This window comes from Mustela nigripes, chromosome 5, assembly GCF_022355385.1.
Source record: "Mustela nigripes isolate SB6536 chromosome 5, MUSNIG.SB6536, whole genome shotgun sequence".
Taxonomy (NCBI): Eukaryota; Metazoa; Chordata; class Mammalia; order Carnivora; family Mustelidae; genus Mustela; species Mustela nigripes.
In genome coordinates this window covers 108,639,697-108,666,580 of record NC_081561.1, presented here as the reverse complement: position 1 = coordinate 108,666,580, position 26,884 = coordinate 108,639,697, and the positions used below count along the sequence as shown (strand labels likewise).

Here is a 26,884-nt window from a genome sequence, read left to right as displayed (position 1 = left end):
GCTGAGCAGAGAGTCCGATGTGGGACTCGATCCCAGGACCCTTGGATCATGACCTGAGACAAAAGCAGAGGCTTTAACCCACTGAGCCACCCAGGTGCCCCACAGTGATATTTTTAGTACCTATAAAGTTGTAGGTTCTCAGAGGATGATTATTGGGTGCTGTGTTTTGTATGTATACATTCTAAATGTCTCAGTTCCTGAGATTCACTGGACTTTCTCTTATTTCTGTTTGTATTCATTCTTCTTCCCTATAACTCTCTTGTTTAAATTTTATTTTCTTTGAGAAGCTTCTCTTGATCTTTTTGATTATATGCTGTATTCTGTATTACATGCCATCATAGTTCTGAACTACACATTTGGTGTAGTTCACAATCTATTGTAATTGCTTATTTGTGTGAAATCCTCCCATTACCTTCATCCCTCTGGCCTCTAGTGTAGAGGTTGACACAGACCTACTAGTTGATATGTAGATATTTGTTGGAGAAAAAAAGAATGAATGCATACTCTAGACAGTGGTTCTCCATTGGGGCCCTTTTATTTGCCAGATGACATTGACAATGTCTGGAAACATTTTTGATTATCACAGCTGAGAGGGGGTAAATGTTGGTGCTGGTGTCAGTGAGCACTGGCCAGAGATGCTGCTAACTCTTCTACAATGCGCAGGACAGACCTCCCCCGGTCCCATTCTGTGCCCCAAGCAAACACTTATCTGGACTACAGATGAAGATTTGGAAGTAGTTTTTATCTTAGGTGTATTTGGAGCTCTAGAGGAGTGGGTCATATGCAGTGAGTTAACAGTGAAAAAAGGCAGAGAATAGATAACTTGAAGAATGTATATTCAAAATTGATTCCAATGTTGAAATTTACCCCAAATGACACAATTTTTAAAAGCTCTGATAAATATTTAATGTTAATGTTTCTCTGATGGTTTTTAATGAAGCAGAATAAGCCTGTAGTAGAACTCTTGGAGTTATTTTAAAGCCAGATTTATTAAATAATTGATTTACAAAGAAATTGAGTTGTTCTCTTAAACAGAAATATTGACAAGAGGGCAAAATTACTTCCATTGCTTTCTTTAACTAAATTATCTGCCTTCCAACTGAGAGCACTATCTATCATATCAATTCTTCATACCAATGTTAGGAGCACAGAATATTGTTCTAGTGGTATATATAGTACAAAATAGTAAGAAGGAGGTTAATGTGGTTGATGTATAGAGTAACTAGGCTGCAGGTGTTATTTGTATCTAGAGTTTGATCAACTGTCAGTAGACTGCTTTAATTTAAACTTGTGTCTACCAGAGGAGAAACTCTGTGAGAGTCTACTAGCTCGAAAAGTTAATGGATTTTTAAAAATCATATGACAGTAATCTTAGATATTAAGTGGGAATTAATCTGGAGTTGTGGAATGTATTAGCTCATTCCTTCATCTAATAAGTTGGGTGCTTACTATATGTCATATACACTGCTGAGTTTTGGAAATAATAAAAATGAATAAAGGCGGTGTGTCTGCCCACAAAGCACTTGCATTCTGTGGAGAAACTTGACATAGCAGCACGTTACATTACAGTGTATAAGGTGAAAGAGTGCAGACTGATGGAGTAGGGGAGATTCTCTGGTGGGCCCAGAGAGTAGGGTCAGGGTGCATTGGGAGATTAGGCCTATGTTAAAGTTAGGTCTAGATAGTTGGCTTAGTAGGCTTTCACCATTAGTAGAGATGAACTAAGTGGTTTGGCTTCTGAAGAAGTTTAGGTGCTGAGCTCTTTTCCTGCTATCCAGGCCACTTGCCAGTTGCTTTCTCCTCCCACTCATCCCTCCCCACAAAACTAGAGTAATTAGAAAACCACTGACTTAAAATTCATTTCCTTTGGACCAGTTTTATAATCTTATCTCATCTCTTGACATCGTTTAATCCAAACTTTTCAACCTTTAATCATTTCTTTTGGACAAATGATACATTTTATTATGTTAATGGCATGAAGATTTTTGTACTACTGTGATTTGGGAATTTTTTTTGGACAAGTTGTAACCATTCTGGTTATCAATTTGTTTATCTGTAAAAAGGGGAGTTTATTACATGTTGTCGGCCCCTCATTTTTCTAGTATTCTTATTCAGGTCTATTAACTGGTCTTGATACTGAGTATTTTTATTTAACCTTTTTTAAAAAAAGATTTTATTTATTTATTAGAGAGAGAGATGAGAGAGAGCACACAAACAGGGGGAGCAGCAGAGGGAGTGGGAGAAGTAGGTTCTCTGTTGAGCAGGGAGCCTAATGTGGGGCTTGATCCCAGGACCCTGGGATCATGACCTGAGCCGAAGGCAGATGATTAACCAACTGAGCCACCCAGGCACCCCTAACCTGTCATTATCCTAGTTTCCTTATTGACTAAATTTTAAAATCACTGTAATTCTCTGGAACTGCCTAGATACAGAAACTAAATCTAAAGTTTCAGAAGTCTTTGTATAATTTGTATAATAGTTTTTTCAGAAGTTGTTTCATTAGAAATGTACGCCATTGGTTATTTTATATTAAAACAACAGCAAGAAGAAATTAGACTTGTGAATAAGATGGTAGAAATAGTAATCTGAATGTTTTTGAGTAACCTGAGTAAACCAAGAAACTAAATCAGTTCTCTTATAATTTTACTCTCAAATTACAACTTCAATTTCCAGAAGTAGCAGTAAAACTTTGTAAGTAAATGAGAAATGTCAGCAAGCTTTTGGGAACTGGGAAGTCTCCATTTTCTTCCAATGAGTCTTTCTATGATACCTCTCCTTACTGTCTCTACCGAGTTTGTCACCTTTCAGAAATGGAATACCAAATGATTGCCTTGACATAGTTTTATTGGGAGAATGGTTCTTCCCCCCCATTTTACATCAACAAGAACAGCATAGAGTAGTGAGCCAATTTAGTCTCAGAAAACTAACTTCCCCTCAATTCAGATTATGTTCCTGGTCCCATTACTTAGAATCTTGTAACCTGATTGTTTTTAAAAAATTCATTTTATGCATTTTTCTTATTCAGGAAAACTTCCTTTCCCCCATCCCTCTGATTTTGATGTCTTTGTTGTACTTCCCTAGCAACTCTTCTTTGGGTGTTTTTTGTTTTTTTTTTAACACCTTTATTATCTCTTGCAGATTAGATTAAAAGCCTCATTGTGGTTGAGTTCACTGTTGTTACTTTGTGTCTTCTCCAGCTAGTGTGGTACTAGGTACATACTAGGTACTTAGTATTGAATGAATGACTTATCTTTCATACAGGGTATTTATATTTGTCGATTTTGCACCACAGATATTTGCTATTTGCTTTTCCGTGAAATGTGCACTAAGTCTGGAGTTGTTTTACTCTTCTGTCCTGTAGCATTATACCTAATTATACCAATTAGGATTTCTCTGTTTTCCTTAAAACTAAATGCTAGGCCAATAAAAATAAAACTAATTTTATGGTAAGACCAGGGATCTTTCTTAGCTTCAAGGTGTGATCCTGAAAGACCCACCCCCCTCCCCCCATCCTTGTAAAGAAGGCATTCTGTCTCAGGTTTCAGTGTAGGGCCTAGATGGAATATGATAACATAATTGCTGACATTTTACTAGTGGGAATCGTAGAGGAGCATAGGGTTACAAAGTATGAGATAGCTCTGCTTTAGATATCATGTTTAAGCAAAATACTATTAATTGCATTTTTACAAGGGAAATAGATAAAGCTCCACTTTGAACTTGCTTAAAATCATGAAGTTAGTAGAGGCAAAAAGAACTAAATATCTTGCCGCTTTTGCTATTGTTACTATAGCTTCCTTTACATCAGAGTTTCTCAGCTTTGGTACCATCGACATTTGGGGCTGGATAATTCTTTTCTGTGAGCAGCTGCGGGGGGGGGGGGGGGGTGTTTAAGTTTAGCAACACCTTTGGTCTCTACCCACTAGATGGCAGCATTACTCCCTCCCCCTCCCTAGTTGACAACCAAAAATGTCAGCATGGCCAAATACTGGGGGTCGGGGTGGGGGCTGGGGAGTGGCTAAAATCACCCCTATTGAGAACCACTGCTTTATCCATCAAATATATCACTTATGCCTCCATTTTATTTCCTCTCTAAGTTTTAGAGACTTCCTTATGGCATATGGCCATCTTTTATCTCTAAGCCAAATTCTGTTCCCATTTGGTAAATACTTTCTCAAATACCTTACTCTGTTGTCTGAATTTGCATTAATTACATTTTTTCCTTAAGAGGATCATGGATAACTCAGGTTATATTGGTAATTGCTTTCAGACATAACCTATCCTCTGTTTTTTACTTAGAGCAGTTTACCTGGTAAAGCCAGATTTATTTCTGTAGCACTAAGTATTATATGTATTAGTTAAATATAGCCTTGATAATTATTTTTATCTAGATACATGCTAGTGAATTTAATGAAGTTAAAATGTATTTCTCCCTAATTAACCCTGATAATTGTAGCTTGAAAGGATGTTTTTGTTTCCATGTTTATAGTTCAGCAAGATTCTGTATTTTAAGTTTTGATAACTCATAAATATTTGATTTTATAAATTTTTCAAATAATTTTATTTTTGGAAAGTGGGAGAGAGAGAGAGTGAGAGGACGAGTAAGGGGGAAGGGCAGAGGGAGAAGTAGACTCCCTGCTGAGCAAGGAGCCCAAGGGGGACTTGATCCCAGGACCCTGAGATTATGACCTGAGTTGAAGGCAGAGGCTTAACTGAGTCACCCAGGCACCCATAAATATCTAATTTTAAAAGCTAAGTCCCTTAAGTCTGTATTATATAATATCTTTGCCTTTATTATTTTGGGGATCATGAAAAAAGGATTTTTTTTGGTAGTGATTGATATGTGTAGTCTTCCATAAATATTGCTTATTTAAATCATTTTATAATCTAAATTATTCTATTTAAGAAATACATTCAAATGTACTAGAGATTAATACTCCATAATACATTTAAATTTTTTTCACTTCATTATTTTTATTTATCAAGTATTTATTGAGGATTTTACTAGGTGTTTTGTAGGCACATAATGAGACATGTTTTTTGCAGGAGTAGAATTTACATTCTAATAAGTATTTTAATACATTTTACTCATAAAATCTATGTCAGTATAGAATTTACATTCAGTAATTGAGAACTATGGTATTTTAAAGTATAATTTTCTAAAATCTATTATGAATTTCATTAATTTTCATAAAGGTGCTTTGAAATTCCCAATAATAACAAGTCTAGTATTTCAAATTAATAAATGGTTTGGTGTGCAATGAGATGAGGAATGACTTAAATTTCTGAATTATTGCTGTGAAAAAACAGAATTAGTACATGCTGTTTTCTCATTAGATTGAAGATTGAGTCTTAATTTCCAGAGAGAAGAATTGAAGAATAATTAATGTTTATGGTACAAATAATATCATAGATTTAAAATTCTTTTCAGAATTTGTCATTAGCTACCTGTTATGAAATATTTTCAAACTGTATACCATTAAACTTTCTTATATTTAATAACTTAGATTGGTATTGGTTTTTAAGTGGTCTCATACTCATAGTTGTAAATAAACAGGGAGTGGAAGCAAATTGATGGTTTGTCTCTAAGGATGACATTCCCTTGGCAGAGGTTGTAAATGGTGTTAAGGTGGGGTGCTGACTTTACTTTCTTTCCTTACTTTTTTTTTTATCCCTCAGTAGCAATACCGAACCACTCTCGCCAAAAGGTCTATGATATTTCTGTCAGGTGTGCTTTATTAGAAAAAAGATTAAATTTTATTAGATTGTTTTCATTAGTGGGTTGACAACTGGAAAATTTTACAGTTTTAGCATTTAAAAAACTTTATATTCATTAAGTTTAAAGGGATTTATGTGTTATTATCCCGAAGGAAATATGTTACCTAAATGAATCTTTCAGGGCAAGGAAATGGATGAAATTTCCACTGAAATATTATATATTTGATTTTATATTCATTCATGTTTAAACATAAGACTTGGAGGAAATAGCATGTATTCTTAAATTTGCTACAGATATAATATCTTTCCTTTCAAGGCCAGTGGTTTGTCTTTGTAGTAAAACAAGTAATACTAAATTTGTCATTATGTGGATTTCTGTTTGAAATAAGTAATCCTATGACTAGGGTTTTTGCAGTTTTGCTCAGATTTATAAAAATGTATTAGAATGCAATATGACTTTTATATTTAAGAAAAATACTAGTAGTAGAGAATTCTTAGTAATTTTTCCTTCCTGATGAGTATCTTTCTCATAATATGGCACCATTCTTAATGCCCTTGCTGAATATCTATACTTGCCTCTTCTTCAGTAGATCCTGTATTTTTCTACTCCTATGTTTTACCATGTTTACTTAATGCTGAGGTCTACATAAGTGAATATTATCCATATGTCAATGCTTAGAGTGATCATTCCTCTATAATCACTCACTAATTCACTCAAGTGAAGTATTTCCTCTTTTTACTATGTTCTCGGAATACATTTAAAACATTTTTTTCCCCTATAGTCTCTTTAATTGCATGGATAGCAATAACTTATATTTCCCCCATCCCCTAGCTCCTCATACCTCTTATCACTATGAACTTGCCTATTCTGGATATTTCATGTAGGTGTAGTCATACAGTTTTTGTCTTTCTGTGTCTGGCTTATTTCACTTAGCATAGTGTTTTTGAGATTCATTCCTTTTGTAACATGTATTAGAACTTCATTTCTTTTTATGGCTGAATATTCCATTGTATGTACATAGCATATTTTGTTTATCCATTCATATGGTGACGGAATTTAGGTTTCCACCTTTTGACTATGGTGAATAATTCTGCACCAAACATTTGCATATGTAAGTATCTGTTTAAGTCCCTGTTTTTCAATTTTTTTTTTTCAATTTTCAATAAGTTAGGGTTGCTGAATCATAGGATAATTCCGTGTTTAACTTTTTGAGGAACTATCAAACTGTTATCTGTAGTGGCTGCATCATTTTTTATTTTGTATAGTAATATATGTGGCTTCTAATTTCTCTGTATTCTGTCTAACACTTGCCCCCTCTTTTAAGACAAATGAAAGCCACCCTAGTAGGTATGAAGTGGTATCCCATTGTGATTTTGATTTACATTATTTTCATGGCTTAGCTTTATGTGCTTAGTGGACTTTTTATATCTTCTATGTGGAAATGTCTATTTGATTCAAATGTGGGGCTTATACTCAGGATCCTGAGAGCAAGACCTGAGCTGAGATAAAGAGTTGGATGCTCAACTGACTGAGCACCCCAGGCACCCCTGACAATTTTTTTTTTTTAAGATTTTATTTATTTATCTGTCAGAGAGAGAGCGAGCGAGAATGAACACAGGCAGAGTCAGAGGGAGAAGCAGGCTCCCTGTGGAGCAAGGAGCCCGATGTGGGACTCGATCCCATGACGCTGGGATGATGACCTGAGCTGAAGGCAGCTGCTTAACCAACTGAGCCACCCAGGCGTCCCCACCCCTGACAATTTTTAAATTGTATTGTTTATCTTTTGTTACTGAGTTGTAGGAGTTCTTTATATATTTTGGGTATTAAATCCTTATTAGATACATGATTTGCATTTTCTCTCCCATTCTGTAGATCGTCTTTTCATTTTCTTGATAATGTCTTACGATGTACAAGTTATTTATTATTTTTTTAATCTTTATTTTTTTCATTTTTTCCATTTTATTTATTTTATTTTATTTCTTTTCAGTGTTCCAGAATTCATTGTCTATGTACCACACCCAGTGCTCCGTGCAGTACATGCCCTCCCTAATACCTACCACCCTGCTCACCCAACCCCCCCACCTTCCTCCCCTCCAAAACTCTCAAGTTTGTTTCTCAGAGTCCATAGTCACTCATAGTTTGTCTCCCCCTCCGATTTCCCCCTTCTCACTTCTCTCCATCTCCCAATGTCTTCCGTGTTATTTGTATGCTCTGCAAGTAAGTGAAACCATATAACTTGACTCTCTCTGCTTGACTTACTTCACTCAGCATAATCTCTTCCAGTCCCATCCATGTTGATACAAAAGTTGAGTATTTATCCTTTCTGATGGAGGCATAATACTCCATTGTATATATGGACCATATCTTCTTCTTTTTTTAAAATAATTAAAAAAATTTTTTAATAAACATATAATGTATTATTAGCCCTAAGTGTACAAGTCTGTGAATTGCCAGGTTTACACATTTCATAGCACTCACCATAGCACATACCCTCCCCAATGTCCATAACTTCACCACCCACTCCCTAACCCCTTCCCCCCGGCAACCCTCAGTTTGTTTTGTGAGATTAAGAGTCTTTTATGGTTTTGGACCGTATCTTCTTTATCTATTCATCTGTTGAAGGGCATCTTGGTTCTTTCCACAGTTTGGCGACTGTAGCCATTGCAGCTATGAACATTGGGGTACATATGGTCCTTTTTTTCACTACATCTGTATCTTTGGTGTAAATACCCAGTAGTGCAATTGCAGGGTCATAGGGTAGCTCTATTTTTAATTTTTTGAGAAATCTCCACGCTCTTTTCCAAAGTGACTGTACCAACTTGCATTCCCACCAACAGTGTAAGAGGGTTCCCCTTTCTCTGCATCCTCTCCAACACTTCTTATTTACTGACTTGTTAATTTTGGCCATTCTAACTGGTGTAAGGTGGTATCTCACTGTGGTTTTGATTTGAATCTCCCTGATGGCTAGTGATGATGAACATTTTTTTTTATGTGTCAGCCATTTGTGTGTCTTCTTTGGAGCAGTGTATGTTCATGTCTTCTGCCCATTTTTTGACATGATTATCTGTTTTGTGTGTGTTGAGTTTGAGGAATTCTTTATAGATCTTGGATATCAGACCTTTGTCTGTAGTGTCATTTGCAAATATCTTCTTCCATTCCATGGGTTGCCTCTTTGTTTTTTGACTGTTTCCTTTGCTGCACAATAGTTTTTTAATTTGATGAAGTTCAGTTTACCTTTATTTTTTTCTTTTATTTCTTGTGCTTTTTGTCTCATATCCGAGAATCCAGATATAAAAACATTATAAAAACATACCCAGGGGCGCCTGGGTGGCTCAGTGGGTTAAAGCCTCTGCCTTTAGCTCAGGTCATGATCCCGGGGTCCTGGGATCGAGCCCTGCATCAGGCTCTCTGCTCAGCCAGGGAGCCTGCTTCCTCCTCTCTCTCTGCCTGCCTCTCTGCCTACTTGTGATCTTTGTCTGTCAAAAAAAAAAAAAAATCTTTAAAAAAAAAAAAGAACTCATGTTTTCTTCTTAAGAGTTGTATGGTTTTGGTGGTTATATTTAGGTCATTGGTCCATTTAAAAATATATATTTATTTATTTTAGAGAGAGAAAATGTATTTATTATAATTAATTATAAAATTATTTTATTATAATTATAAAATTATTTATTTTATAAATAATTTATTTTAGAGAAAGCAGGGGGAGGGGCAGATGGAAAGGGAGAGAATCTTCAAGCAGACTCCCCACTGGGCATGGAGCTTAATGGAGGACTTGATCCCACAACTCCAAGATCGTGATCCAGAACAAAATCAAGAGTCAGATGCTCAATTGACTGAGCCACCCAAGCCCCCAACATTGGTCTATTTTTAATAGTTTTTTATAGTGGGAGATAGCAGTCCAACTTCATTATATTTTGCATGTGGAAATCTAGCTATCCCAGATCATTTGTTAAAGAGAATATTCTCTCCCCATTGAATGGACTTTGTATCCTTGTAAAAAAAAAAAAAGAAAGAAATCCATTGGCTATTGACATATAAATTTATTTCTGTACTCTCAGTTCTTTTCCATTGGTCTGTGTCTACCTTTATGCCATTATCTCTGTTTTCATTGACAATAGCCTTGTACTAAGGTTTGAAATTAGGCTGTCTGAATCCTCCAACTCTGTCATTCTCTTTTCAATATTGTTTTGGTTTTCTTGGGTCTCTTGTAATTCTATATGAATATGGGGATCAGCTTTTTTATTTCTATGCAAAAGGCTGTTGGAATTTTGATAGGGATTATGTTGAATCTGCAGATTGCTTTGGATAGTATTGACATCCTAGCAATATTCAGTCTTCCTAAATTAATACCTAAATTGCGACCATTTCCAGTGTGTGATGTGTGTGGGGGTTCCCCACATCAACAAGTAATTTTATGACACCAGCTGGGTGTCCTATAATTCAACTCAATTCTGACACTTGGAGGTAGTATCAGATTCCACAGGTTGAAGACTCAGTCCTCCAAGATTTCTGCCTTACCCCTTCCTTTTGGATGCCAGTAGCAAGCCCAGTTGTTACCTGTACTTCTGACCAACTGACTATAAATCTGAGTTTTCCATGACCCTCTCCTCAGGTCTGATTAATTTGCTAGATGGAATCCGTCCATAGACATAGGAATGGGGAAGGGGCACAGGAGTTTTCATGCCCTTTCTAGCCTTGCCACCCTCCCCGAATCTTCACATGGTTACCAACCTAGAAGCTCTCTGAGCCCTCTCCTTTTGTTGTTGTTGTTGTTGTGTGTGTGTGTGTGTGTCCCCATGGAGTCTTCATTACATAGGCATGATTGATTAGATCAGTGGCCATTGGTGATTGATCTAATGTCCAGCCCTTCTCTCTTCCCTAGAAGTAAGAGGGGGAGGGACTGAGAATTCCTACCCTCTAATCACATGGTTGGCTGCTCTGGCCACCAGTCCTCAACATTAATTAAGTGCTTTCCAAAATCCACCTCACTTGACAGAACAAAAGACCTTTATTGTACTCATCACTTAGGGAATTCCAAGGGTTTTAGGAGCTCTATACCAGAAGCAGGATGAAGACCAAATATGTATTTCTTACTATAAATCACAGTATCACACTATGTGTGAACACTGGATGTTTTCCAACGTTTAGGTCTTTAACTTTTTCAGTAAGGTTTGGCAGTTTTCAGTATATAGCTCATTTACTTCCTTGGTTGAATTTATTCCTAGGAATTTTGTTCTTTTAGATGTTATTATAAATGGAATTGCTTTCCTTTTTGGATTGTTTTCATTGCTGTTGTGAAGAAACCCAGTTGATTTTTATATTGATAATTCGACCAAAATATTAAATTGTGAGGAATGAATTTAAGAAAAGTTGTCTTAAGATTTATATATTGAAAACCAAGACAACGTTGCTGAGAAAATTTTGGAAGACCTAAACAAATATATTTGCAGTGTTCATGAATTGGAAGATTCAGTGTTAAGATGCCATCTCTCCCCAAATCAACCTTTTGATTCAGTGCAATCTTAAATAAAATTCCAGTAGATTTATTTTTTATAGAAATTGATCAGCCGATTTTAAAATTTGTGTGGAAATATAAATGCAACCTTAGCTAAGAGGGTTTGGGAAAAGAACAAAGTTTAAGGACTTACACAATGAGATTTCAAAACTTCTGATAAACCCACAGTAATTGAGACTTCCCATGTTTACTGCAGTGTTATTCATAGTAGCTAAGATATGGAAACCACCCAAGTGTCTATCAACAGATGAATAGATAAAATACAGTGTGTGTACACACACACACACACATATATATATAGAGAGAGAGAATATTATTCAGTCTTAAGGAAAGAAGGAAATCCTGCCATTTGTGACAACATGGATGAAGGTGAAGTACTTTATGCTAAATGAAATAAGCTAGACAAATATCACATGATCTCATATATAAATGGAATCTTTTAACAGAAAAAAAGAAAAGTTGAACACATCATAACAGAAAGAGGACATGGTTATTAGAGACTGGGGATAGGTGAGAAGAGAAGATACTGATCAAAGAGTAAAAACTTTCTGTCACAAGCTGAATAAATTCTAGAGACCTATGTGAACATGGTGACTATGGCTAATAATATGTATACTTGAAATTTCCTAAGAGAGTAGATCTTAAATGCTCTTGTCACATGCCCACAAAAATGAAATTACATGAGTTGATGGATATGTTAGCTTGATTGTGGTGATCATTTCACAGTTTATACAGATATCAAAACATCATGTTATACAGAACTTAAATTTTTTCTCAGTCATAGCTCAGTAAAGCTGGAAAAATTGATTTTGGGCTTCATTAAAATAAAAAGAATTACTCATCAAAAGAAATTAAGAAAATGAAAAGGCAAAACAAAGACTGGTAGACAATATTTACAGTATATACATTCTGCCAAAGTTATTTATTCAGAATATATAAACAACTCTTATAAGCCAGTAAAAGGAGATAACCGTTTAAGAACAAGGGTAAAGTTTTGAATAGACACTTTACCAAAGAAGATACACAGATAGCAAATAAGCACATTTAAAGATCTTTATGATCTTCTGTCATAGACCAGAAAGAAACAGAGACAGTCTACAGAAACAGAGACTTTACAGGCAATACAGTGGCACTAAGTTCATATGTTTTAATAGTTACTCTGAATGTAACTGGGCTAAATGTTCCAACCAAAAGACTCAGGGTATCAGATTGGATAAAAAATCAAGAACCATCCATATGCTGTCTACAAGAGACTCATTTTAGACCTAAAGACACCTCCCTCCAGACTGAAAGTGAGGAGTGGAGAACCATTTGCCGCACTAATGGACCGCAGAAGAGAGCTGGGGTAGCAATCCTCATATCAGATGAACTAGATTTTAAACCGAAGACTGTAATAAGAGTTGTAGAGGGATACTGTATCAAAATTAAAGGGTTTATCCGTCAAGAATATCTAGCAATTATAAATACCTATGCCCCCAGTATGGGAACATCCAGTTATATAAACCAGTTAATAACCAAAGTAAAGAAACACATTGAAAATACGTTAATAGTCAGGGACTTTAATACCCCGCTCATAGCAATGGACAGATATCTAAGCAGAAGATCAACACAGAAACAAGGGCTTTGAATGACACCCCTGGACCAGATGGACTTCAGAGTTACATACAGAACAATTCATCCCAAAGCAAAAGAATACCCATTCTTCTCAAGTGCACATGGAACTTTTTCCAGAATAGGTCACATCCAGGGTCACAAATCAGGTCTCAACTGATACCAAAAGATCGAGATCGTTTCTTGCGTATTTTCATACCACAGTGCTCTGAAACAAACTCAGTCACAAGACGAAATTTGTGAGGAACTCAAACACTTGGAGGTTAAAGAGCATCCTACTAAAGAATGGATGGGTCAACTAGGAAGTTAAAGAAGAATTTAAAAAATTCACAGAAACTAATGAGAATGAAAGCACTTTGGTTCAAAACCTTTGGGATATAGCAAAGGTGGCCCTAAGAGGGAAGTACATAGCAATACAAGCCTCTCTCAGAAAATTAGGAAACTCCCAAATACATAAGCTATTGTACACTTGGAGAAAGAAAAGCAAAGAAAGCCTAAACCAAGCAAGAGAAATAATAAAGGTTAGAGCAGAAATCAGTGAAATAGAAACCAAAAGACCAGTTGAACAGATCAATGAAAGTAGGAACTGGTTCTTTGAAAGAATTAATAAGATTGATAAACCTCTGGCCACACTTATCCAAAAGAAAAGAAAAAGGACCCAAATTAATAAAAGCATGAATGAAAGGAGAGATCACAACCAACACTGAAGAAATACAATTATAAGAACATGTTATAAGAAATTATACATTAACAAATTTGGCAATCTGGAAGAGATGGATGCTTTCTTGGAAACTTAGAAACTACAAAGACTGAAACAGGAAGAGGTAGAAAATCTGAACAGACCCATGACCAGCAAGGAAATTAAAGCAGTATTCAAAAACCTCCCCCCAAAACAAGAGTCAGGGCTAGGTGGCTTCTCAGGGGAATTCTCCCAAACATTTAAAGAAGAAATAATACCTGTTCTCCTGAAGCTGTTTCAAAATATCGAAATAGAGGGAAAACTTCCAAACTCCTTCTGTGCGGCCAGCATTACCTTGATCCCAAAACTAGACATACTGTACACAAAGAAACTCAAAATGGATGAAAGACCTAAATGTGAGACAGGACTCTTATCAAAATCCTAGAGGAGAACACAGGTACTAACCTTTTGACCTTGGCCACAGCAACTTCTTGCAAGATACATCTCTAAGGTAAGGGAAACAAAAGCAAAAATGAACTATTGGGACTTCCATCAGGATAAAAAGTTTTGCACAGCAAAGGAAGCAGTCAACAGAACTAAAAGGCAACCTATGGAATGGGAGAAGATATTTGCAAATGAGATCATATAAAGGGCTGGTATCCACCATCTATAAAGAACTTAACAAACTCAGCACCCGGAGAACACATAATCCAGCCAAGAAATGGGCAGAAGACATGGAAAGACACTTCTCCAAAGAAGACTTACAGATGTTCAGCAGACACATGAAAAAATGCTCCACATCATTTGCCATCAGAGAAATACAAATCAAAACCACAATGAGATACCACCTTACACCCGTTAGAATGGCTAAAATTAACAATGCAGGGAACAACAAATATTGGCAAAGATGTGGAAAAAGGGGAACCCTCTTACAGTTGTGATGGGAATGCAAGCTGGTACAGCCATTCGGAAAACAGAATGGAGGTTCCTCAAGGAGTTAAAAATAGAGCTACCCTATAACCCAGCAATTGCACTACTGGTATTTACCCCAAGGATACAGTTGTGGTGAAAAGAAGGGCACATGCACCCCAATGTTCATAGCAACAGTGTGCACAATAGCCAAACTGTGGAACAAGCTGAGATGTCCTTCAATAAGTGAATGGATAAAGAAGATGTGGTTCATATATACAATAGAATATTATTCAGCCATCAGAAAGGATGAATACCTACCATTAACATCAATGTGCTTGGAATTGGAGGGAATTATGCTAAGTGACATATGTCAAGCAGAGAAAGACAATTACCACATGGTTTCACTCACATGTGAAATGTAAGGAATAACACAGAAGATCATAGGGACGGGGAGGGAAAACCGAATGGAAAGAAATTAGAGGGGGGAGATAAACCATGAGAGACTCTTGACTCTGGGAAACAAACTGAGGGTTGGGGAGTGGGAGGTGGTTAGGAGGATGGGGTAAATAGGTGATGGGCATTAAGGACGGCACATGATGTGATGAGCAGTGGGTCTTATTTGCATCTAATGACTCATTGAACATTATATCAGAAAATAATGTATTATATGTTAGCTAATTGAATTTAAGTCAAAAATGAAAAAAAAAGAAAAGATCTTTCATTAGAGAAACGCAAATTAAAATTATGAGATACGCTTCTGAATTAAAATGACCAACAGTACCTAGTCTTGGAGTTGATACAGAGCAAATTGACCTCCTATATATTACTGGTGGGAGTGGAAAATGTTACGGCCGCTTTTTAAAACAATTTGACAGTTTCTTATAATGTTAAATATATATTTACTGCGTGACCCAGCCATTCTGCTTCTAGATATTGACCCAAGTTAGGAAAACATGTCAACAGAAATGTTCAGAGCAACATCATTCATAATTGCCTAAACCTGGAAACAACCCAAATAGGCATTAGTCTGTAAATGCATAAGCAGTTTGTGGTATATACATAAAATGGAATCCCGTTTAGTAGTAAAAGGGAACAAACTGCTTATATATGCACCAGCACTGATCGCAAAACTTTAGGTTAAGAATTTCTTATGAATTCTAGAACAGGCATAGGTATAGTGTAAGAAGAAGGTCTCTGTTGCCAGAGAGTTGGAAAGAATTGAGTGCAGATGTCAGGAGGGAACTTTGGGGTGGTTGAGTGCTATATATCACTGTTTTGATAGTGGTTATATACTTGTATTCATGTGTTAAAAGTCAGTTGTTAGGGGTGTCTGGGTAGCTCAGTCTGGTAAGAGTCTACCTTTGGCTCAGGTCAAAAGGATGGAGCCCCATGTCGGGCTCCCTGCTCAGCCAGGAATCTGCTTCTCCCTCTTCCTCTGCCCCTCTCCCTGTCCTGACTTTCTCTCTTTCAAATAAATAAAAATCTTAAAAAAAAAAAAATCACTCATTCATTTTATTCTTTGTGAATTATCTCACAAGAAAGCTGAATAAGAAAAACCAACTTTTAATTAAATGATCAAACTCCCTTTAAGTCATAGAATGATTGGAGAGAATAACAGGTTTCATTTTTTTCCTGGACTTTCACAAACGAGAATCTGCATGCTTTGGCAGAAAACGGAGAAAGGCTGTCACCAAGCAGGTAGGTATCTAGCTTTGCTCATCAGTTGGAGATAAAACTTAAATTCAGAAAAGAGGTAGTAATTTTGCTTAAAATAAAATAAAAATAAAATTTCACTTAAGAGTCTCAAATTTCCAATTATAAAACAAGGAAGTCACAATGATGAAAAGTACAGCCTAGGGACTATTGTCAGTAATACTGTAATAACTGTGTGGTGACAGATGGTAACTGCACTTTTCGTGGTGAGCAGTGTGTTTGTAGAATATGTAAAACTGTCAAACTTCTATGTTGCCTACCTGAAATGTACATAACATTGTATATCAACTGTACTTCAGTTTAAAAAAGTAGAAAGCATACTATAAAAACTAGTTGATATATTTAACTTCTTAGCTTCTTATTAACCATTGTCATTTTAATTCATTTTAGAAATACAAACCTGGTCGATGTGATGATATTTTGAAATGGAAGCCTCCCAGTCTAAATTCTGTGGATTTCCGTCTAAAGATAACAAGAATGGGAGGAGAAGGGTAAGTATGCACTTTTGCCTCCATTTTTACATGAAATAATGCTGTTTGTATAAGGCTTCACTGTTTACTGGATACTTGACATATACTTTACCCCCTCAAAAGTAAAATACTTTATTTTTACAATATACATACATACCTGTACATCTGATTTTCAGCTGTTAGAACTAACATTTTGTATCCTAACATCTGATTTTTAGCTGTAAGAGCTACTAACATTTTGGTCTTCAAAAGTACAGTTATTTCTAATATTAAAAAAATGAACTTTGTTAAATTGTAAAAGTGAAAATAGATTTTGCTTGACAATTCCTGCCAACTGAATTATAAATTAAGATATGATCATGGTTGTTACATCTAAGTGTTTTGAAGTAGGTCTTTTTTACTTCAAAAGAAACTACTTCAGGCTTGCATTTGGATAGCAAAAACATTTCTTCATGGTTTAATTGTTGACTTTCATTAAGATTTTTCATAATTAGGGGCACTTGGGTAGCTCAGATGGTTAAGCATCTGCTTTTGCCTTAGGCCCTGATCTCAAGGTCCTGGGATCAGGCCCCACAAGGGGGGAACATAGAATGTATTACTACTTTCAGTGGTAGGCTTCAGTGATTCATCAGTCTTACATAATATCCAGTACTCATTACATCACATGCCCCACTTAATGTCCATCACTGCATCCTCCCACCTCCTTCCCCTCCAGCAACCCTCAGTTTGTTCCCTATGATTAAGAGTCTTTTATGGTCTTTCTTCCTTTCTGATTTCATCTTGTTTTATTTTTCCCTCCCTTTCCCTATGCTCTTCTGTTCTGTTTCTCAAATTTCATTTACAGCGAGATTGTATAATTGTCTTTCTCTGATTGACAATTTCACTCAGCATAATACCCTCTGGTCCCATCCAGGTCATTGCAGATTGCAAGATTTCATTTTTTTGGACAGCTACATAGTAGTCCATGGTATATATACATACCACATCTTCTTTAGCCATTCATCTGTTGATGGACATCTGGGCTCTTTCCATAGTTTGGCTGTTGTGGACATTGCTGCTATAAATATTGGGGTGCAGGTGCCCCTTTGGATCACTGTATTTGTATCTTGGAGGTAAATACCTAGTAGTGCTGTTACTGGGTTGTAGGGCCTTATGTGTGTTTTATTGATGTTTTGTTGAGTTTTGAAAAATTATTTTGTTTTGCTTTTTTACAGATTATAATTCTTAGCATTGAAAAGCTAAATGAGGCTGTATATAGAGTGTGCATTTTCTAGGTAGCTAAAATGGTAATACTAATTTTTTTCTTGCAGTTACCCACTGCAGTTAAATACAGCAAAATGTTTAGTAGTTTGTCATCCCAGCTTTGCTTTGTTCTTAGTATATTTTAAACTATATTTTGTTCTTTTAAAATTTTACCTATTTTTAAATGACTTCTTACAAAAAAAGAGGAATTACTTTTAATTCTGATACATCTTTAAAACACACCACAATATCAGTACTTTAGGTGATTTTATGATAGGAATGTCTAAGTTATTTTTGTGTAGGTACATAATTTATTTATGTAACATGGGTGTCAGTTTTCAAAAATAGGGTATTAAATATGAAATACAGTGTAATAACTATTACATAAAGTATGTATTATTTAGTTAGCCAGAGTAGTATGCTTTTTTAATGTAAAGAATGTTATGTATTATAGCAGTTTTCACTAAATAAATGGACTTACATCTAATGCCTATGTTAGATGCTGTATGTTAGAGGGCATTTTAAGAAATATGCCTTTAATAGTTGGAAAGGAGAGTAGCCATTTATCTAAATAGTAAGAATCTGAGCATGTGACCTGTGTAAGTGGTTTAAGATACTAAAATACCACAAGACAAGCTCATTTCTTTTCTTGATTGCACTTCTAAATATTTCTAAATCTAAAAGCTAATCTAATCTAAAGCTTAGAATGGAGTGGAATGTCTTAAAATATAATTTAAGTACAATATAAGTACCAATCCTTGAAAATGTCTCTGGTTGGTTTTTGTTTTTTTTTTTTTTAATGAAGTCTTAGATTTTCAAAGTATGTTTTTAAGTTTTATCCAGCTGCATTATAGCAATAAAGTGGGTATAGTAGAGATTCTTATTAGTTTAAAATTTAATACAAATAGAAAAATGTATTGTTAAATGCCTTGTCAATGGCAATTAAAATCTAAACTTCACATTTTTTTTAAACTCCTTTTAGTATCATTTCTAAAGTATATTAACTTTGATTTATCATGGCCTAAAATAACTTTTATATATCTTAGCTATTCACATTGTATTGAACTTTATAGACATACAATAGAGATTTTTATTTGAGAGCTGTATGGTGTTTTAAAAAACATTATGGGTTTATATTAACTTCTCTATAACTAGAAACTGTGATCGTTGTTTCAAAAGCTAGAATTACAAAGGTCTGTTCTGAAAAGTGCAAACTCTTGAGTACAATGTCAGTGGCTTATAGTGAGTAGTATACCTTCATCATTTTTGCAGCATAGTAGTTTAGAGCACAAATTCTAGAGTCAGACTGCCTGGGTTTAAATATCCTTATTAGCTGTGTGAGCTTGAGCACATTACTTTTTTCTGTGCCTTGTATTCCTCATTCATCAAATTGAAGTTGACCTCATAAGACTTAAGAAATAAAAGGATTAAATAAGCTAATATATGTACAACAGATGGCACATGGTGAGCATTTAAATGTTTGCTGTTGTTTTTAATATAAGATTTTAAAGTCCATATTTCCTTTTTGTTGCTCTTGCAATTCTTTTGTTTGCTGAACTGTGTAAGTTCAATTTTCTATGTGAATTAATTTCCCATTTGATTGCAATCCCTATTATTTTTTCCCTTCTAAAATGAATATGTCTTCATCTTATTTGTGTAATTAATCATAAATTGTTAAACACCTGGAGAGCGAGAACATAAAGTCACAAAACTTATTTTTAGATTTTTTTGGTAACAAACATCTTAAAATAACCTTGGCAATATGTGTAGTGGTTAAGAACACAGGTCTAATGGTTAAGAACCTGTGTTCTTGGCCTAGCCTGCACAGAATCAAATCCTAGCTCCAATCCTCTTGCTGCTGTTACTTTCTTACTAATCTTTCTAAGCTTCCTCATCTGTAAAGTGCCCACAGTAATAGTTTTTATCTCTTGTTGTGAAGATTTGCTTATACTCTATAAAATTTGCAGGAGTTAACAAAGCAAATATGGGTTCTGCCATTATAGACTTGGTATTTATGAGCTATTGAGTTAAAATGCAAAAATAATACTGCTTTTGAGATTTGGTAGGGATTAAATAAAATGATACATGTGAAGAATATACAATAGAATCTAATGTTTATTTTTGTCATTTTTGATGGTTATAGTTATTAATTTAACCTCAGCAGACTGTGTAGTTATATCATGGATTAAAAGTATGCCCTGCATAATCGTGGGGGGGGGTGCTCTGAAGGAAGAAGCTGCACTTTTCTGTGAAAAGATAAAGATGTTTGCTCTTTCTAATAGAAAATTCTAAAATCACAGTGAAGTTTAAGTTTTTATCCATCACATTGGCAAATATTAACAATGTTCCTTTTGATTGGGTTGACTGGGGTGTGAGCAAATAGACACTCTGCTATTCTGTCTGATAGGAATTCAGATTGGTACAACTCTTCTAGTGGGCCATAAGGTAGCATAGTCCTGAGGAAGTATACTTCCAAGTTTTGTGAAAGGAGAAGTCTTATTTGTCTTCTGCATGTTTGTATTTCTAGTACCTGGTGTGGTAACTTGTACATAATAGATACTCAAGAAATATTAAAAGGTGAAATATATGTATATGTATGTGTGTGTGTATACACACATTTTATTATATATATGTACATAAACAAAAATACCAAAAGGTGTGTGTATAAGAATTCCATTGAAGTATCTCTTAATAGGGAAATTGGAAATATTCAGTGTCCTTTTTTATTATTGTATAAATCTTTTGAGATATCTATATATTCATGTGTGTTTCTAGGAAGTTGCTAAGAATGTTACAAATAGTGTCTTTTACAAATAGGTCCAGTCTGTTGAGATATAAGATTTTCTTAGAGGTTTGGAACTGAACTCAGACCTACTGTCCAGCTTTGTTGTTTGATTTTATATTCACACATAGTTATGTGATATTAATAGATACATCATTTTGGTCATAGGAAAAAAACAAAAACCACAACAATTACTTTAACAGAATTAATTTAATATGAAGAACTATAATCAGTTACTAAAGAACTGAAAAGGCAAAGAAGTGTTGAAGAGATAGTAACTTCAGGAAGGACCTACCATGCAAGGAACAAAGGAATGATGGTGAATTACTAAAATATAAAAGTTTGGAGGGGGCCCTATAGAGCTCATTAGAAGTTTACTGCCAGCCGGTGGTGGTGTTGCCTCGAGATCTTAGAGGATTATGACTCTGAATTTTGACATCTGAGGAAGGGTACAGTACTGGCTAGGAGGTGCTGATTTTTCAGAGGGTTCAAGTCAAGCTGGTTCTAAGACTGTGGGAAAAACTAGTGGAGCCAACTGGTACCACTAGAATCAGTTGTATCTCCAGGGTAGAAAACTTGTGCAAACAGGAGAGTGTACATTCTTTCTTTTTTCTTTAGTCTTTTAGTACCCTCGCTCACCCACCAGGAGTTCTAGAATAACAAATTGGAGCATAGAGAGTGAGTTTGAAGCCAGGTGACAATAGCTTAATATTAGCACAGTGCATTTCTTTAGTTACTTATCCATTCAATTCTACACACACTTGAATTTCCATAGAACAGCAAAAAATTTCTTTCACTTGAGAGGCATATATTCTCTTGCTATTCACACTTGAATTTCCATAGAACAGCAAAAAATTTCTTTCACTTGAGAGGCATATATTCTCTTGCTATTCAAAGTGTACAGACAGGGGTCTCAATTAATCATTTACCCATTTCTGGGAGATAGTCGTGATATCTGTCTCTGGGCAATGGTAATCACTTCTCAAATTCAGTCACAGTTCAGGCGCATTCAGGATGCTATGGCCGTAGACAGTCACAGTTCTATACAAATACCTATGACTTAATGACTGAATTGTTAAGTTAGTCAACATCAGCAGTCCTGACAGTGGTCATGAGACCATGGCTGAAGCTCTCTTTCTGTCCATTTCATTTTTCCTTTGTTCTGAGATGATCCAGTCTTTTTACTTGGTGGGGTGACATAAAACCTTTATTCTGGTTAGGTTTGATCCGCAGTGGTTTTACAGTTTTTTTGTTTATATAGTTTTCCATTAACTTTTACTGTTGGACATGGAAATACTAAGAGACAGAGGTACCTCAGAGAATACTCTAGGTTCCAGAAGTATTCCTTCCTAATGCTTTCTGTAGCAGCAGTCTAACTCTTCTTTGGGAACAGAATTGGTCACTTTAGACAGTAATCAGTCAGTCAGTTAATCAATCTCTATCTCTTTTTGCTTGTTGGTTCAGTAATATGAGAAGCACAAAATGGTCCACTAGCAGTTTCGGTTTCTAATTCAGTAGGACATTCTTGTGTTCCTTGATACAGAAGCATTCTTACTTGCAAACCAGAATTTCTACTCCAGAGTTGCTAGGATAGAAAACAAAGATTCTGTGAGTGGATAGTTAGAAATCATATTGAGATGGTGACGGTTCTTTGACTCATGTATTTTGGCTAAGGGAGAAATTACACCATATATTTGGATACAGATTTAAAACCATGTCCCACATCTGATGAGAACACAGCCTTTATAAGTGTGGTCTTCTAACGTGTTGCAACTGAGTTTTCAGTTGACCATCTTACTGTTCTGTTAAGTCAGCTACTTCTAGGTGGGAGGTAAGACCAGTGAATTTCAAGGCTTTGAGCCTGTTGTCTCACTTATTTTTGCTGTGAAGGAAGTTTTATGGCAACCTTTGTTAATGGATAAGATATCCCGTAGTCTGTAGAAAGTGACGTTAGTAGAACTGTTAAAGAGAAGAAAAAATTTTTTTGAAATCTAGGATGCTTATGTGATCTAGTAAGGATAAATTGCTTATCCTCTCTATGGTAGAAGAAGTCAGTGTAATCAGCCTACCATAATGACCTAAAATATGCTATCAGCCTAGCATAGTGATCCTTACTCTATGGGTCAGTGTCTTGTCTAATTCTCCTGGAGAACGATGCTGTATCAAGGGCTTCATTGTAGTTGAGACTGAGTAGTTGAGTTGGCAAATTGAGCACTTAGTGGTAGCTGTTGCCAGATGAGCTGTGGGGAGGAAAGAGCCCCTGCATATCCTCTATCCCTTCTACTTTTGCCATTTTTCATAAGGGCTCATTGAATAAACTCTGGGATGGCTGGAAGAAATAAAAGAATTGACATTTAGAATGGGTCATTTTGGCTACCTGATTATTGAGAGCCTTCTTTGAGCTGGATACCTATTTCATCATAATCTGTGCCTCTTTTTTTTTTTTTTTTTAAAGATTTTACTTATTTATTTGACAGAAAGAGATCACAGGAAGGCAGAGAGGCAGGCAGAGAGCGAAGGGGAAGCGGGCTTCCAGCTGAGGAGAGAGCCCAATGCAGGGCTCTATCTCAGGACCCTGAGAACATGACCTGAGCTGAAGGTAGAGGCTTTAACCCACTGAGCCACCCAGGCTCCCCATAATCTGTGCCTCTTCTGAGAGGTCTCCACATACCTTCCCTACACTTCACTGACACTAATCTTCTAATCCTGTTCTTTCCATATTGTTGACCAGTTTTTTAAACTATCTGCAGTAAGTGTAGATTTGTGCTTCTGGCCATGTCTCAGTCCAGACTGTACTTTTCAAAGTTTGGCCCAGAGACTTGTGTGAATGTGAACCAAGGCATCACCGCCACTCCCCACAGTAAAGCATCTGCACTGGAAGCGGGCTACCCAAGCCCTCTCTTCCTCCCTCTATCCATCCTGGGCAGGAGGATACAGGGCCACAGCTCCTGGGTGTTTATAGGGAGAATAGGTTGATTTTATTTTACATGCTTTTGAATTAATGTTGGAAAACTAATTGCAAGCAGTTTTTAAACCCAAAATGTCATGTTGTAAAAGGACAATAAACATTGGGTCAAAATGAAGCAACAACAAAAAGAGGTCAGCCCATTGGTAGAACTTCCCATTGCTCATGTCTTCGGGCTGTTATCATGCAGCAGTATGTTTCTTTCTTTCTTTTTTCCCTAGGCCATCATGGAACTTTAAATTTTAAACTGTATCTGAGGTTTTTTGTTGTTGTTTTTTTTTTTTTTCCTTCATCTGTGATTAAGAAATTCCCCCTTGATGTTAGGTATGGATTGAAGAAAAGAAGGCAGTGCCTCAGTAAAGAAAGCCATAGCTCTATCTGTATTTCTGGACCTGCTCAAGCTCAATATCTTATGTAGCATTGCCCTCCCTTCCTTCCTCTCTTTTTAGAGAGGGAGAGAGGGAGAATCTTAAGCATGCTTTATGCCTAGCATGGAGCCTGACATGGGGCTCTATCCCACAACCCTGTGATCATGACCTGAGCCAAAAACAAGAGTCAGAAGCTTAACTGAACCACCCAGGTGCTCCTCTTATGTAGCATTTCTCTTATCTATCTATCTATCTGTCTGTCTGTCTGTCTGTCTATGAGAGAGAACAAGCAGGGAGGAGAGGCAGAGGAGGGTAAGGGGGGGGAGAGAGAGAGAGAGAGAGAGAGGGAGAAAGAAGCAGGAAAGAGAGTGAGAGAAGAGAGAGAATAAGAAGTCTCAGCGGAGACTTCCCTGCTGAGCAGGGAGCCCAATGTGGGACTTCATCCTAGGACCCAGAGATTGTGACCTAAGCCAAAGACAGATGCTTAACCAACTGAGCCACCCAGGCACTCTTCTTACGTAGCATTTGTACTTACTGGATAGTTTGTTCCAACTGTCCCTGTACTTCATGGTTTAATGGCTTAAATAGTACCCTTTCATCATGGGCGATTTAGGTCATCATATGGTTATTGTTTCCCGTGATTAGACCTTCAGTCTTTCAAGGTCCAATAACAAGCTAAGTTCTGTTTCTCAAAAGAATAATGATCTTTAGGAAATGGCCTGGTTTTACTCTAAGCCCCTGAGGACTTGTATGATTCTCTTGTTGGGGCTTGCCCAAAGCTCTGGATAGTGGATGGGGCGCCTGGGTGGCTCAGTAGGTTAAAGCCTCTGCCTTTGGCTCAGGTCATGATCCCAACGTCCTGGGATTGAGCCCCACATCAGGCTCTCTGCTCAGCGGGGAGCCTGCTTTCTCCTCTCTCTCTCTGCCTGTGTCTCTGCCTACTTGTGATCTCTGTCAAATAAATAAATAAAATCTTAAAAATAAAATAAGGTTCAAGCAATAGAAAAGCTTATACTACAGCCTGGATTTGTTACAGAGCTTGCTTTTGCTCTGATCCCGATTTACAAATGCTGTTCAAGCATTGTGCCTCCCCACTCTCCCCTTCTTAGTAGTAAATGGTGTACATGTTGTAACTTCTCTTTCACCTTGGAGACAGGTCTTAGGCATTGGATTCTTGGAAATGTTACTTTAGTAATGGTTTTTTTTTTTGGTGTATTGCCTCTCATATATAGTTTTTAAATTTACTTGAGAGAGAGAGAGAGAGTGAGAAAATGAGTAGTGGGGAGGGGCAGAGGGAGACGAAGAAGCAGACTCCCCACTGAATAGGAAGCCCCATGTGGGACTTGATCCCAGGACCCTGGGATCATGACCTGAGCTGAAGGCAGATGCTCAACTGACAGAACCGTCTTACTAAGGCATCTAAAAAACTTTGTGATTCCTCCTTCCCATTGTTAATAAGCATAAGTACAAAGTCATCAGTGTTGTGGATCAGTGTTTTGTTCTGTGTAATGTCAGAATAATCACTGTCTCTGAAAAAAAAAAAAAAGATCAAAATCGGTGGTGGTAAGGATACAGAGAAATTGGAGCCCTCAGACAATGAGATTGTAAATTGGTGCAGCCACTCTCGCAGTTCCTCAGAATGTTAAAGATAGACTTACCACATGACCGAGCAGTTCTACTCCCAGGCATATATCCGAGAGAAATGAAAGCACGTATCCACATAAAAATCTGCACATGAATCGTCTTAGCAATATTATTCATAATATCCTGAAAGTTCAAACAATCCAAATATTAGTCAACTAAAAAAGGGATAAATGTACAAACAAAAAAGCTCTTTTATTCAACAGATTTAGTATAGTGGATCCTCTTAAGCAAAGGGGCTCTGGATTTTACCACTTAGGTTTCAGTTTCCCCACTCTCCCCTTCTTAGTAGTAAATGGTGTACATGGTGTAACTTCTCTTTCACCTTGGAGACAGGTCTTAGGCATTGGATTCCTGGAAATGTTATTTAGTAATGTTTATTTTTTTGGTGTATTGCCTCTCATATATAGTTTTTAAATTTACTTGAGAGAGAGGTTGTTAGGTTGTTTAATCTTTGTGTTGCTTGTATTTCTACAGCTGTATAATGTAGTTAATAGAAGTGCCCATCTCTTGTGGAAATTTAATGAGAAAATACATGTAAACATTTAGTCCACTGCATGTCACATAATAAATACTAAATTATTAAGAAAACACGACCACTGTCTCTGCGAATTATGCAATGGCAAAAGCAGGAGAGTTAATGGCCATGAATTATGTTGTTGGTCATGCCCGAAAAAAGGCAAATATCTTCTGATAGTAAATCAGTTAATATAGAGACAAAATATTTGCCATCTTGTAGCTCTGTGTAAGATTTCAGATTGTGTTGATTTACTTCATTAAAGATAGCACATCGGGAACAGCCATAGCATTTGGTGTCACAGCCTGATTGAATTTATGGTAATTTGTAATCACTCTTCACAATAACCCACCTTCTATATAGGCTAAACAGGTAAATTCAATGGATATATGATTGATATTTATCACTCTAACATCTTTTTATGTCTTGGATGGTGACACTAACCTCTGCACCTATCTTAGGGATATGAATGCATTATTGCTTTTGCTTTACATCCGTGGCAGGAAGAACAAATTCTAGGGACTTTCATTTAGTTTTTCCTAGTATACTGATGCTTACGCCTTGCCAAATATTTCTCTTCCAATTATACTTGCAGGAACTGGAAAATAACCACAGGTTACATCTGTGGACATACTGTTCCATTTAGATTTAAACTTGAGCTGGAAACCCATTTATCACCAGATCACCCTAAGCTCTCTTACTAACAGACCATGATGACATTTTATGTCCCTGGTAATTAATGTCTGTTTAAAG

The 26,884-nt window shown here is 36.3% G+C and overlaps 1 protein-coding gene across 1 annotated transcript in view; it reads left to right on the top strand.

Annotated features, from left to right (window-relative positions):
- Positions 1-26,884, top strand: part of RNGTT (RNA guanylyltransferase and 5'-phosphatase) — a 333,222-nt gene that overhangs the window by 185,671 nt on the left and 120,667 nt on the right. The window contains exon 13 of the mRNA XM_059401043.1: positions 16,537-16,637. Within this exon, the coding sequence (XP_059257026.1) occupies positions 16,537-16,637 (101 nt within the window). The remainder of the gene's footprint in view (positions 1-16,536; positions 16,638-26,884) is intronic.